Raw genomic sequence first — 14611 nt, 5'->3', positions numbered from 1 at the left:
CCTTCTGATTATAAAGCCATAGTGGGTTGCTCATAGTGACCATGTGAGATTCACTGTATTGCCTATTGCCGTTCCATGGAGATCCCTGACTCTGGCAGAGAAAATCATGGCTACCTACTTTAATAGTCAGGATACACAGAGGATAGGACACTAATATTCACACAGTGCACACAATGTGAAATGCAAAGACAGGAGACAGAACACTGAATTATTCAGTGGCCGTTTGTTATTATCTTTAAGTTCACATTTCTCACATTATAAAAATACAGAGTAAAATAGGAAAAGAATGGAAAACTCAAGGGACCAAAAGGTGGGAGGGGAACATAAAACCAGGGGTGGGGTGGGTACCACACAAACATTGTAATCTAGCCGCATCCCTGACATCTCTAAAGTTGGTGTCTCCCAAGTAGAAACAGTGGTTAGTTAAAACTGGAGAATGTTTTGTTTCATCCTGTTCAAACAAAACTTTTAAGATACTTTTTAATGAAAGACTTCATAAAGATAACAAAACTATTTATCAAGGCAAGTTTAACATGTGCTAGTGAGTGAAAAGGATGTATAGTTTACTGCATGCTTGAAAGGAGATCTAGTAGGTTTTTCAGCTGTACCTCACCAAACATGGTGGCTGATCTAATGGTCTCTTATTCTGCTGGTCTCCCAAGTCCCACTGCTTTTTTTTAACCCTGTTCAGCCTACGGAGATTAAGCTCTCTCTTATTTATAAGGCTTTGCTTTTGTTCTCCAATATTACAGTTGCATGCTGTTTCTCAGTTGGGACATGTTCAGTCAATGTGCTCCGTGAAAATGCCTGCTTTTCCTGTTAGCCATTAGGTGTTGTGAGATTTTGTAGGCTTTTCTGGTTTTCTTTAATTGTGTGCTTCACCTGACTTACATGTAGTGGCTACAGGAAGGAAATCACAATCGAGCTAGAAAACCAATTTTGCTTAATTTTGTGACTGCTTCCTTCACAGGATAGAAACATTCCCCCTCCCCAACACTGTTAAACATTCTTCAAGCATAGTCAATTCTTTTACTTGAACAAACTGACACACCTTTTTTTCAAAGTTTCCTCTAACATACCAATCAGTTTATGAAATTATGTAATCAAGTCCCTGGCATTCCAATGGGGAAAATGGTATTGGCTTTGAGACTCACTGATGGGATATGTAAAGGTGTTAGCAATGACTAATGATAAAATGAAGCATATTAACTCATGTCTAATCAATAGTTGAAGTCAATAACAAGTCAGTGAAGTTTTTGGAAAAGATGAATTATGGAATTGAGGTTCAATCATCTAAAGGAAGAAAACTGAGTTATAGGTGTATAGAAACAGGTTTAAGTGGACTGGATGAATTAAGTCTCCTCTATATCCCAATCTCAAATTGTATGTTCAACCTTGATCTGAAAACCTTCAGTGATCAGAGTGTCTTTAGAGAAAATTGATAACCCATGAATATATGTTATATATAGTATATATAGAGAGCATTCTCTTCTCTCTCCTTCTCTCTCTCTATATATAATATATAATATCACTAACATATAATATATAATATCTACATATATATGCTGTGGGATGGTCTGTATGTCAAGTGTGTTGCTGATTGGTCAGTAAATAAATCACTGATTGGCCATTGGCTAGGCAGGAAGTATAGGCGGGACAAGGAAAAGAATTCTGGGAAGTGGAAGGCTGAGAGAGGGACACTGCGAGCCGCCATGAGGACAAGGAAGATGTAAGGTACCAGTAAGCCATGAGCCATGTGGCAAAGTAAAGATTAATAGAAATGGGCTAAATATAAGAGTAAGAGCTAGACAATAACAGGCCTGAGCTAATGGCCAAGCAGTTTAAATAATGTAAGAGTCTGTGTGTTTATTTTATAAGTGGGCTCTGGGACTGGCGGGACTTGGTGGCGGGAGCTGGAGAGAAATTCTCCAGCAACAAATGGCGTCCAACGTGGTGGCAAGAATTTCCACCTAAAAACTTAGAAAAAAGATTCTAAAACGGACCTAAAAACAGCTTCCTAATTGTCTCTCTCAAATGAGCGGCAGCTGCCGGTTTGAGCTACTGGCGGGTTCCTAGCGTGCGCTCTCGACCTGCAGTATGGTAGGAATGAGGCCTCTGCAAGTAGCACATTAAACTGTGTGGTGAATTTAGCCTTTGCTAGTACAAAACAAAAAAAAAGAGGTTTCTGGGCTGCACGCTGCTTTGGTAAAAGTGTAGACCCACTATTTCTGAGAGTTATGGCTCCCAGAGCTGACGGAAAGCGGACCACCGCCATGTTGGGAAGCTGAGGTGGGCGGAGCCAGCAGCCACTGCGCCGTTTCAGGCTTAGAAGGCTGCAGTTTAAAAGGAATAAGCTCAAGCTAATATAAAAAAATAAGCCACGTAAAGATGACTACCACACAGAGAATCTGGATTATGTTCTCTTTGATATTCGTAACTGCAGAAAAACATTTGATTGTAAAAGCTGTTGAGTTATGCCAAAATGTATATTTTAAAGGTACCTTGACTTCAAAATTTGGATATAAGGATATGTTGCTTTGGAAAAGAGTCTCTGCTCTTGTTTCCACAGAAAGCCAGAGACTATGGATTTGTTCCAGATTAAGATACATCAGGTTTGACCAGCCAAGACCCCCTGAAAGGTCTCCAATGACACCATGGCCCAGATGATTCAACATCCAGAATTGTTTCAAGGCAACTGGCTCAGACGATACAGCCTCACGGACTACTCCATGATCCTAAAATTTTCTTTCTGTCTCCAGAAGATACAGCGCCCCCCTCCAGCAGGAAGTAGTAAGAGAAGCTACGCCCAAATTCCCAAATATACCAAGCTGGCTTTAGAGATGGAATTGGCTCACTCCCCCTCTAAACCCAGACATATTGCTCAAAAAAAAAAAAAATGGTTAAGAGATTCTTGTGTCCCAAATCAGAAGAGCCCTCTGGTGTGGGACAGAGAAAAAACAATATTTTTATTTAAATCAGGTTGATTATAAATACAATCTCTTTCTAAAACAAAAAGGGGGATAGTTTAGATATGATAGGATGAAAGGGTAGATTAATGAACCTACTTTTAAAGAGTAACAACTTGTTTAAAATGTTTTACATTGCTATAGATTTTAGTTTATTGATACAAGTTTAAACTTAATTTTGTTATACTGTATATATATTTCTATTCTTGTTTGAAGTATTATGTTTATGTAACTCATTTAAAATTATAATGGATAATTAAAAAATAGATTAATAATTAGTCATCTATGATAATCATATTTGTAGCCATGTTAGTTAAGTCTTCTAGGTATACATAGTTATATTTCAGATAGATAGGTAGTCTTCAAACACTTCAAAGACCTACAGAATATGGCATTTAAAATGTTTTAAAAATTTAGACTTTCTGGACAGTGAGACATGTCTGCTCCTGACAGCACCGATTTACTTCAGAGAGGAGGATGGGCATCGAAGACACTCCATACGGAGTTTATCTTCACCTTGACAAAAATAGCCATTTGGGCAAGAAACTGTTCTTGCCTGGACTGCCTGATCAACTGGACATGCAGGACCCATACAAAGGTGACCACTGAACTTTGCTTGACAAAATGGTCCTTCAGGTTCCTGCTTTGCAGAGAAAACTGCCAGACATTCTACAGGACACAGAGAAAAGTGAATAAGAGACTCTAGGCCTGTGGGCTGAAGACAGATGCCCCAACTTTACAAGAGAACTTTGAATGACTGTCCAGGCTGCCAGCTGTCTCTGTCTACCCTACAAGACTCCTAAAAGTTGCTTGCATCCTTCTCCCATTTCTCAGGCAGTGTTATATCCTTCTGAGGTCTTTGATGTGGTTAAAGACTAGATACTTACAATTTTCCTTAGTTATAATAAAAGATAAGTTAGATATAAAACCTTAAACTTACAAATAGAAGATAGATAGGATCTCTTCTTTAATATTGTAACTATAATTCTTGCTTGATAATTGTTTTGTTATATGTAATTTTACTATGTTAAAGTTAAAACCTTCCTTTTTAAGAAAAGAAAAGGGGAAGTGCTGTGGGATGGTCTGTATGTCAAGTGTGTTGCTGATTGGTCAGTAAATAAATCACTGATTGGCCATTGGCTAGGCAGGAAGTATAGGCGGGACAAGGAAAAGAATTCTGGGAAGTGGAAGGCTGAGAGAGGGACACTGCGAGCCGCCATGAGGACAAGGAAGATGTAAGGTACCAGTAAGCCATGAGCCATGTGGCAAAGTAAAGATTAATAGAAATGGGCTAAATATAAGAGTAAGAGCTAGACAATAACAGGCCTGAGCTAATGGCCAAGCAGTTTAAATAATGTAAGAGTCTGTGTGTTTATTTTATAAGTGGGCTCTGGGACTGGCGGGACTTGGTGGCGGGAGCTGGAGAGAAATTCTCCAGCAACATATATATATATATTAGTAGAGAGTGTTGTGAGGATAATTACACACACACACACACACACACACACACACACACACTCACACACACACACTAGTAGTGGTGGGATATAAGCTTTCCTTGACTGAGTTTTGTGTTGTGGTAGTTAGATATGAATTCATTGGTCAACTAGCACAGAGCCAGAGCAGCTAAGGGAGCCAAGAAAATAAATGAGATCAATATTTCACAGGAACTGAAGTTGAAAGTTGGGAGAATAAGTTGTACTTATATAAATGGCTATCCAATCTTTACCCTTCCCTTCTTCCTGTGAAGTTAGTGTTATTCTTGTGTGCTGGTATTCATGGCTTTTTAGTGATGAATCTATTGATTTACAAAATTGTCATCACTTCACATTATTAACATCACTTTAGATGGAGCATTAGAATTATAATTTATGTGATAATGTGAACTTTACCTTGTACTGATACTATTGTCACTAGAGTAGATGTAAAGAAAGAGATCTTATTCAGCACCTCAAAGACCGAGCTGATACTACTTCAGGTCCATTCAGATGATGTGCTGAGTCACTGCCTGAGGCCTCTTTAATCTTTTAAGTTTTGTCATTTTGGAAATGCTGCACTCTTGTTTGCAAAGCTAAGTTCTCAGTTGTTTTACCTAACTCATCCTAAACTGAATTCTTAATTTAAAAATATCTTAAATAAACTAACATACAGGCTCTATTTTAAAAATCCCAATATTAAGTTGAGACGATAACAAACAGTGTCACTGTTCTTGCACTTTTGTTTTTCGTGAGTAACTTACCTTTTCCTTCTTTCAAGGCACCTTTCCTTCCAAGCGAATCAGTTGTAACCAGGGTTACAGTTTTAAAGTCAAGGCACTTAATTGGCCTTATACCACTAATATCCAGCACAATTTATCGAGTATTTACAAAGGAATTCGCCATCTTCTGGAAATAGCATTTAGTGTGTGTGTGTGTGTGTGTGTGTGTGTGTGTGTGTGTATGCACATGTGTGTGTATGTGTGTGTATGCATGTGTGGTGCGTGTGTGTGCGTGTGTGTGTGTGTGTATGTGTGTGTATGCGTGTGTGCGCACCCGCGTGTGTGTGTGTGTGTGTGTGTGTGTGTGTGTGTTGTGTGTGTGTGGTGTATGCACATGTGTGTGTATGTGCGTGTGTGTGTGTGTGTGTGTGTGTGTGTGTGTGTGGTGTGTGTGTGCAGGCACACAGATGCCATTGCGGGTTGTCAAAGGACAACTGACAGGAGTCACTTCTCTGACTCGATGTGGCCCCTGGAAATCAAACTCCAGCTGTCAGGCTTAGGTGCAAGTGCCCCAGCGCAGTGAACCATCTCGTGGGTCTGATTTCCACCTTTGAGGTAGAAGTCTCCAGTAAATATCTTCAGATTAGAAACAATGTAGTGTTAGGACATCGCACAAATATTATCACACACTATAATGTTTACAAATAGTAATAACTGTTACTATTTATTGGCATCCTTACTTAGTAAAATTTCTTTGGGAGCAGTGTCTGGTTTAAAGAAGAAGAAGAAGAAATGAAAAGCCATGGATTTGTTTTCCACAGATACAGTCTAAGCTCACACTTTCTGAATTTGCAGTGTTACATCATAGTAATTACTCATGACCTGATTCTAACCTCTCCACTAGAGCTTTTACAATGGCCTATGTTAAAAAGAGCTGCCCCTATTCCAAAACTGGATTCCAGACTAATGAGTATACCACTGAGGAGTGATAGTCTAAGCGTTCAGTTTTTACTCTAAACTATTAAGTTCATTATTGTAAAGGAGATAATATCACTCTGAGACCCCAGTAGGAAACAGTTGGCACACAGGAACTCACTACCTTGGCTACTTTCACAGGTATGGGTAGGGCTTAGAGAAATCAAGGAAGGTAAATAATGCCCATGAACACTGGAAGGTGAGGGAAACAAGAATTAGGAGAAGAAGCATTTAGACAAAAAGATAGCACCCCAATTTCCAGACCTTGATGGAAACCACATGTATCTGTAGGATCACTTTCAGAAGTTCGGAGCAGGAAACTGGGAGGAACAGAGCAGGTCTGGAAGGAGGAAACAACAGCAGCCCACGAGAGGAGGAGATGAAAGGAATCAGCAGAGTCGGTGCTCCATAAACTCAGGAAGCTAAACTGGATTGGCCTTGATTGGAGAAGGGAAGAGAGCTGGCACTCATTCAGTCCATAGAGATATTTCTTCAATGTGAGAAGCCATTCTCCATCTAGTGTAGTAAGCTCTACCACTTCATCATGCTCACAGACTGTGTGAGACAGACATTTGTACAAGGTATACAAAGGATAAAAAAAAAAATCTCTGCTATGTTTGGCCTCTCAGGTAGGAAGACTCCAGTGATTGCAGTGATTTGAGAGGTCATTCCAATGTCTGGGGGCTGGAACCATCAACTCCAGTCTCTGTTCATGCCCTCGCTGAGGACTTGGGCTTTTTGTACAATAGGATTAGCATGGGTTCAGAATTCAACATGTGTGGTTCCTTCCCCAGGTATCCGTCGCCAGACAGCTCACTGTGTCAAGAAGGGCCATGGGATAGTGAAAGCTACTTTCTGTAACCCAGAAACACAGCCCAGTGGGAGACAGAAGACGTGCTATGAAAAGGATTGTCCACCCAGGTAACCCTTGATTACAGGACGCTGAACTTGTGTGTCATCTGCCCAGACCGCTAATTTAATAGTGCTCCAGTGCTCCATGGTAATTGTGAGCTGTGTTGTTAAAGTTAATGGAAGGAAGCTGTGAAAGGTTTCTGTGGTTGTGCTGTCAGTCTGTGGCAAGCTGTGAGGACATTTTCTTTCCAGAGAGCAATTCTTCTCACAACGTTGAGGCACTCTGTTTTTATTTGCTAAGATTCAATGGCAAACTGTTGAAGATAATGTACACAGCATTCACCCAGGAGTTGTTTAACTACTGGGTTTGGTTCTCCAAGGGCATGTCCCTATTGGATATAGAACTTTCACATACTAGTATTCTGAACTGACCATGTCCACTCTTAATTCAGGCTTCTTCAAAGAGGGGACTTAGAGTGCAGGCTGTTGTCTGGGCTGGGGCTATGGTCAAGAGCTTCCCCCAGGACTTGGTCTCCCAGCTGCTGTCCACAGAATCCCTCCCATTCCTGGGGCTTTATAGTGGACTAGCATCTCATCATCTCTTGTATCTGAGAGAAGCATTCCAGAGTACAGTAAAAGGGCATTTTTTTTTCTCCTGCCATGCTTTTTAAGCTGAGCTGATAGATGGAAGTTTTTGATCCACAGCTAAAGTTGGAAATGGTCCAACTGCACAGTCCCCTGTCATGCAGTCAATCACGCAGCCATGGCAGCCAGAATGGGAGGGTGCCAGGACAGCCGGGTGCCAGACAGCCACTGCGCAGTCCCAGCCAGAGCAAAGGTGACATCCAGAGTCAGGTTTTCCTGGGAGCAGATGATCTGTCTGTCTGCAATGCTGCCTGGGTGAGCACATCTGTATGAGCACATCTGGGGAGATAGCTATACCCCAGAGTCTGCTGCTCTGTTGGGAACATAATTTCCTCCAATTCCCTCTAACCAATTTGAAGACTAGACTTGAGGAAGAAGAGAAAAGCCCGAGCATTTTGACAGATCCTTTAAGGTTTTTACTTCAGTTTAAGCTGTGTTTCCCTTTGCTGGTACCTTTTCCTAAGGTACTACTAGGTTTTTCTTTTCTTTTCTTTTGAGGCTATTTCTACATATGGCTAATGCCAGAGGTCCGACTTGCAGTTGCTAAAGATCAACAACATTAACAGGTCAAGTCTGCATTGGCTTTGGTTCACACTCAAGCTAATTGCACAGCCTTCAAAAGAGGATGTTAATAAATCCAATTGCATCTTCTCTTCTGCCTCTGAAGTAAAAAGTTTGCCTTTATTTTATATCCAAGAATAGGTGCACATACAAATATATATGCACATGCAACACACAATATATTTAAAATCAGTGCTAAATACATATGATGATTACTTGACTCCAGCTAGTTGGTTTTATTAAAATTTATTTAAAAATTATTTTTGTTGCTGTGCTATGTACATGTAATCCTTTTCTTATAGCTATATTTGTTTATTTTATTATACAGACTAAAATGTTTAGCAAAGGTAACAAGTCGCATATGGGTCAGGTGTGGTGGTACACACTGATAGACCCCAGACCCAGGGTACTACCTTCTCGGGTGGGCGCCCCAAGAACCCAGACTCCGGTCCAGTTGATGCAAGCAGCAAGAGGTTTATTGATGGGGCTGTACAGTTGGGCTACTCTTGTCCTGAGAGCAAGAGTCGTGCCTACTGCAGCCACATGGGTGCTTTTAAAGGAAAAACCTACAAAAGCCATAAGATTACAATTCCTATACAATTTCGTTTCGATTGATTTATGTCTAGAGGCTAATTTCACAAGATCATGGCCTGATCACAGGGTGAGTACAGTCAGGTCCGCATGCACATTCTTCCCAAAACCTCAAGGGGGGTATCAGGGTGGGAGTGAAAGTTACACAAAAGTTACAGTGGTCTTTCCTGGAACACTTGCAATTATCTCAGTCACAGTTGAGTGCATCTCTTAACAGAAATCTCTTTACATGGTTACAGTGTGGCAGGGGTGGCTGAGTCAGGATGCCCTTGGAACTAGCTTTTTAGTTCCTCATTCTCCTGGGGCTTGGGGGGGGTGTAAGCCTGAAGAGTTAGGGTCTTTCACACACCTGTAATCCCAAGACTCAGGAGACAGGAGGAGGATGAGACAAGAGCTGGAAGGTGGTTTGGGCTGTATAGTAAGACGTACCCCCTCAAAAAAGAAAGGAAGGAAAGAAGGAAAGAGAAGGAAGCAATGAAGGAAGGAAGTGGAAGAAGGAAGGAAAGATGGAGGGAGGGAGGGAAGGGGCAGGGGAGAAGGGAAGGGGGAGGAAGGGAGGAAGACAGGAAAACAAAAGATACCAACAAAGTGAAAATTGATAAGCAACCAGGAAAGTCTAAGATCTAAGTTTTGTGCAAATTCATAAAGGGCTTAAAGGGATTTACTTCTTAAGGAAACGACATTACTGTTGTTTGAATCTTAGATGGTCTTTTAATAAAACTCCTGGTACCAGATATTGGGGTAAAAGCTGAAAGATCAGAGAAGCAGAGCAAGCCACACCCACCACCTATTACCTCACCAACTCCACGAATCCTCTGACTGAAATCCTCTGAGCCTTCACCCGAAATGGTCTCAGCTGAACTGCTTTAGTTCCTGTTTCCTCATGCCTTATATACCTTTCTCTACCCTGCTGTCGCTTCGTGGGATTAAAGGCATGTGTGCTTCCCAGTACTGGGAGTAAAGGTGTGTGCCATCACTGCCTGGCCTTTCCAGTGTGGCCTTGAACTCACAGAGATCCCGATGAATCTCTGACTCCAGAGTGCAAGGATTAAGGGTGTGTGTGACCACTGTCTGGCCTCTTTGTCTGATCTAGTGGCTGGCTCTGTCCTCTGATCCTCAGACAAGCTGTATTAGGGTACACAATATATCATCACATATTACTTTGCTTTTAAAAATATACATAATAAACAGAGATTGCTTGGATAGTACTGTGTATTTTTACAGACTCAGCGTAGTGTAGTCAGTTCCCTGATATGAAGTTCTCATGCATCTTCCTTGGTCACCTGATTTCTGTGATGTCTGGAAAGCTCACATTCATCATCCAGAGCTGTCATTTCTCCCTGCAAAAGGCTTACACTGTCTTTTTCTTAACTTCTCCAGACAGTTTTTCATCAGTGATATCTCAGGTTTTAAATCCAATTTCAGCATTTGTTGATCTTGCCCCAAGGCATGTCCAAGACAGATTTTTTTAAAAAGATTTGTTAAAAGTGTCGAATTATCTAAACCTTGAAACAAATACGATGCAGCCCATAGCTTCGAGGACCAGACCTGCCAAGAAAGAAACTCTTTGGAACATCTGACCACAGGGAGAGGTCATCTGTGTTCCTTCTCCCCAGCTGACTTCTCTCTGACTCTGCTCTTCAGCAGAACAAAGTTCTGCAAGGTTACAGCTATGATCATGCATATCCCAAGAATTCAATACACATCACAGCTATTCATTCAACCCTGGCAGCTGTGTGTAGGTTTCTCTGCATGAAAGAACAGCGTGGGACTTCAATCAAAGTTTTCCTACTTCAGCATTTTTGAGTTTTTAGGCTGGATTGCTCTTTGTTGTGCAAGACTTTCATGTGCATTCTAGGTAATTTCGCAGCATTTCTGGTCTCAGTTGTCTGAGAGTTAGAGAGTGAGGTGACCTGGCTCATAGCAGTCAGAGCTGTCTGAGTGAGCACTGGAAACAGATTGAATAATAAATAAATAAACTACAGGTAAGAGATGGGCTCAGAGGTTCCCTATCAAGATGGGACCCCATCCAAACCATAGACAAGTATTCCAGGTAAACTAAGGGCTCTTCAAAACACACAACAGTCTATCTCTGTGCTTTTGTCTATCTCTATCTTTCTCTCTCTTCCACACACACTTTGACATAAACTTCTACATTATTTATAATTCATACTAAAACTAAAGTCCATTATTTGGGTGAAATTTACAAAAATTTACATTCCTTTATTTGGCATCGAGAACACCACTAGTTTCCAATCCTCATTGATTCTTGGTCCTTCATACAAGAGATTCTGGGTTTAATCAGACATGGGAATATTGATACTTTTTTAAAATGCTCCCCAAATGTTGATACAATAATTATCTGTGATATAGACTCAGTCCTTTGAATCTTTGCATCATAATGTTAAGATATCAAGTAACATTTAGTGATTAAAGAACACTCCACACAATGTTTGCTCATTGACTAGTGGTGTGTTAGGTGTTATAAAAAAACTATTCATTGATACTTGTTAAAATGAAGTAACACACCCTTTATTCAACAACATCATGGGCACAGGAATCACTACAGTAGGAATTTACTGTAGAGAAGATATGATCTCAACACCAAATATAGCATTGACAAGTAGGAGTCTTTATCTGAGTATCAGGGGAAAGGTCAATGGATGGGTAGATACTAAGAGAAAACAGAGGGGAGTAAAGAAAATATGGGGCTAACCTGACCTGGAAAATATTCTTTCTCAAGAGGTGTCATGGTGATCATACATCACCTGGGGGACAGTAGAGGCTAAAGAACCAATCAGGTATCAATGATCATCATTAACTTGGGTGGACATTCTTATCCTGACATCTCTGTTAAAAATGGATGCCACAGGGCAGTGCACAGTGTCCAGTCAAGGAGAGTCTCATCCTTGTCAGTGCCATTGAGAAGGAACAGATTTATTTCATTTTACACTTTCACATCATGGTGCATCATAAAAGAAGCCAAAGCAGAAACCTAGAGGCAGGAACTAAAGAAGAGACCATGGAGGGATGCTACTTACTGGATTCGGCACTATGGCTTGATCATCCTGCTCTATTACACAGCTCAGGACCACTTGTCCAGGGGTGGGGAGCACTGTATTCTGGAGCCTGCCACATCAATTGTTAATCAAGAAAATGCCCCCACACACTTGCCTGCAGGCCAATAGGATGGAGGTTCTCTCTTCGCAGGTGACTATAGCTTGTGTCACGCTAACAAGAACTAACCAGCGTGGGAGGATTAAGAGCCAGTGGGGGAAGCTTGACCTGGAAGACTGTAACATGAATCTTAACAGGTTTTATTAATAAAAACAAACCTGGAGCCAGGTATTGGGGTAAATGTTGAAAGATCAGAGAGACAGAACAGGCCACAGCTAACCTCACCTGGCCAACTTGTCAGCTGATCCTGTTTCCTCAGACTGGAAGCCTCTGTGTCCTCATCCGAATGGATCTCAGCTGAACAGCTGATCAAAAGCCTAAAAGCTTAACCAGGCTCTAGTTCCTGATCCTCACACCTTATATACCCTTCTACTTCCTGCCATCACTTCCTGGGGTTAAAGGTGTGTCACCATGCCTGGCTGTTTCCAGTGTGGCTTTGAACTCACAGAGATCCGGATGGATCCCTGCCTCCAAAATGCTAGGATTAAAGGTGTGTGCGAGCCGTCATTTTCTGCCCTCTGTGTCTATCTAGTGGCTGTTCTGTTCTCTGACCCCAGATAAGTTTATTAAGGTACAAAATATATTGGGGGACACAATATCACCACAGAAGACGTTAGCAGGAAAACTGAAAAGTGGATGGTTCTCATTCTAAGCTGACAAGATATGTTAGTCTAGCTTGTACTTCTAACGGGATACCATAGACCTGGTAACTTATAAAGAACAGAATTTTATTTCTAATTATGTTAGAAACTGGAATTCTAAGATCAAGGCATCATCCCTTGGTCTGGTGAGGCCCCTCTTGTTGCGTCTTCACACAGCAGCAGAAATGGCAAGAGAGGGGAAATGTATCCCCACACAGTAGAAGAGTGAAGGAGAGCAGCCCACAGGCACAGTTTATAGTAGCATTCATCCATTCATAAGCGCTCTGTCCTTATGACCCAAACACGCCCATTAGGCTCCACCTCCCAACACTGGTGCATTGGAGATGTAGTTTCTAACTCATGAACTTTAGGCAACACATTTTAATCATGGCACAAGCATACAATGTCTCCGTGAGGACTGTGGAGGAAACTCCAGAAAGGGAAAAACAGGAAGGGCCATTATCACTCTGTTAAAATACAACTGAAAACCCTGTAGCAAGTAATTAGATAAATTAGGCTTTCAGTCATCTCAGATTAGGGCCTTTCCAGAATGACATTTTATGTATTTAGCAATCTGCCTTACCTCCCTTGAAAATGTCAGAGGTAGGGCAAAGTAATTAGATTAATACAGTGGGCATTAATTGGCTTTCACATCAGACTGTCAACTATTAGCTCTTTATTCATACAAGGCAACCAGAATTAAACACCAAAGAAGAAATCAGTGATCTTAATTACTTGCTAAGTGAAGAAAATAATAGAATTCAGAAAGAGCTTTCTTCTACAAATTTTAACTTGAGATTAAAAAGTATGAAAACCAAAAAGAGTTCTATCGTTGCAAAAATAAAGTGTGGAAAATAAAAATAACAGAAGAAAGCTTTGTCATCTGTACTCTTACCAAAGTTGAATACTGTCCTAAGGCCAGGAGGCCTTCTCCAGGTCAAGACTGCAGGGTTTCCCATAATGTGTTATTTTCCTGTGAGAGATAGAAATGCCCCCCTTTATTAGTGCATGGGAACTTATATGGAAGAATTTCATGTTCACAAGGCAATGGCAGACCCAAATTATACTGGGAGAGGAGACTAGTTCTATTTTCTCTGCTGGAGAAGGTTTGCATGATGATGGAGAAGGAAGAAATAGGAGGATTACAGTAGGGACCCTGTCATTCTCCAAAGCACTCCACTGTAGCCATTGGGCCCATCCTGGAATGTTCAATTAATCACTCATAAACAAAGAACTCCCCCATTGTCTTGTCCTCAGAGAATCCAAAATATTAATTTAACTTCTTAGGAATGACTGAGATGGAAGAATAATTTTCTTATTTTTAAGTTATTTTTCTCCTTTATCAAATGAGTCAGTGAAACTGTGAGCAAGCAGGTTGCAGAAGATTGGAGGCAAAATGAAGGTGATGAGCTAGATTTCACATTACCTGAGTCATACAAGGGGTGTGCTTCTATCCGTCTCATAGTGGTATAGAAAAACATTCGACTTAGAACCAGGAGACCTAGAGAATGACTAGATACTATGACTCTATACCTACAGTCAAAATACCAATGCATCACAAGTGACGGGGGGAGGGGACGCCCTGTGCTCTTTACTTTGCATGAATTGATATTTAATTTAACCCATGGTACTGATGAAGGCAGTACCTCACTAAACAGATGACAGAGTGAAGCTTAATGTTGGTTGAGGTTACACAGCAGAACCTTGGACCTCAATTTTCTTCACTTAAAATGCAAGCATAGTTTCCCATTAAATGACATCGTTCTTTTAAAGCAAAATTTAAAGGTTATGTGTGTAAATCTTTTGCTTGCTAGTATATATGTACAGCACTTGTGTGTCTTGTGTCCTTGGAGATCAGAATATGGCATTAGGTCCTCTGGAACTGGAGTTACAGATAATTGTGAACTAGCAGGTGGGTGCTGGCAATTGAACCCAGGTCCTCTGAAAGAGCAACAAGTGTTCTAAAACACTGAGCCATCTCACCAGCCCCCAAAATGTGATTATTT

The 14611-nt window shown here is 41.0% G+C and overlaps 1 protein-coding gene across 1 annotated transcript in view; it reads left to right on the top strand.

Annotated features, from left to right (window-relative positions):
* Adamts12 (ADAM metallopeptidase with thrombospondin type 1 motif 12) overlaps positions 1 to 14611 on the top strand; it is a 120984-nt gene that overhangs the window by 54259 nt on the left and 52114 nt on the right. The window contains exon 13 of the mRNA XM_059276743.1: positions 6933 to 7059. Coding sequence (XP_059132726.1) covers positions 6933 to 7059 — 127 coding nt within the window. The remainder of the gene's footprint in view (positions 1 to 6932; positions 7060 to 14611) is intronic.

Source organism: Peromyscus eremicus, chromosome 11, assembly GCF_949786415.1.
Source record: "Peromyscus eremicus chromosome 11, PerEre_H2_v1, whole genome shotgun sequence".
Taxonomy (NCBI): Eukaryota; Metazoa; Chordata; class Mammalia; order Rodentia; family Cricetidae; genus Peromyscus; species Peromyscus eremicus.
This window is presented reverse-complemented; position numbering and strand designations above follow the sequence as displayed.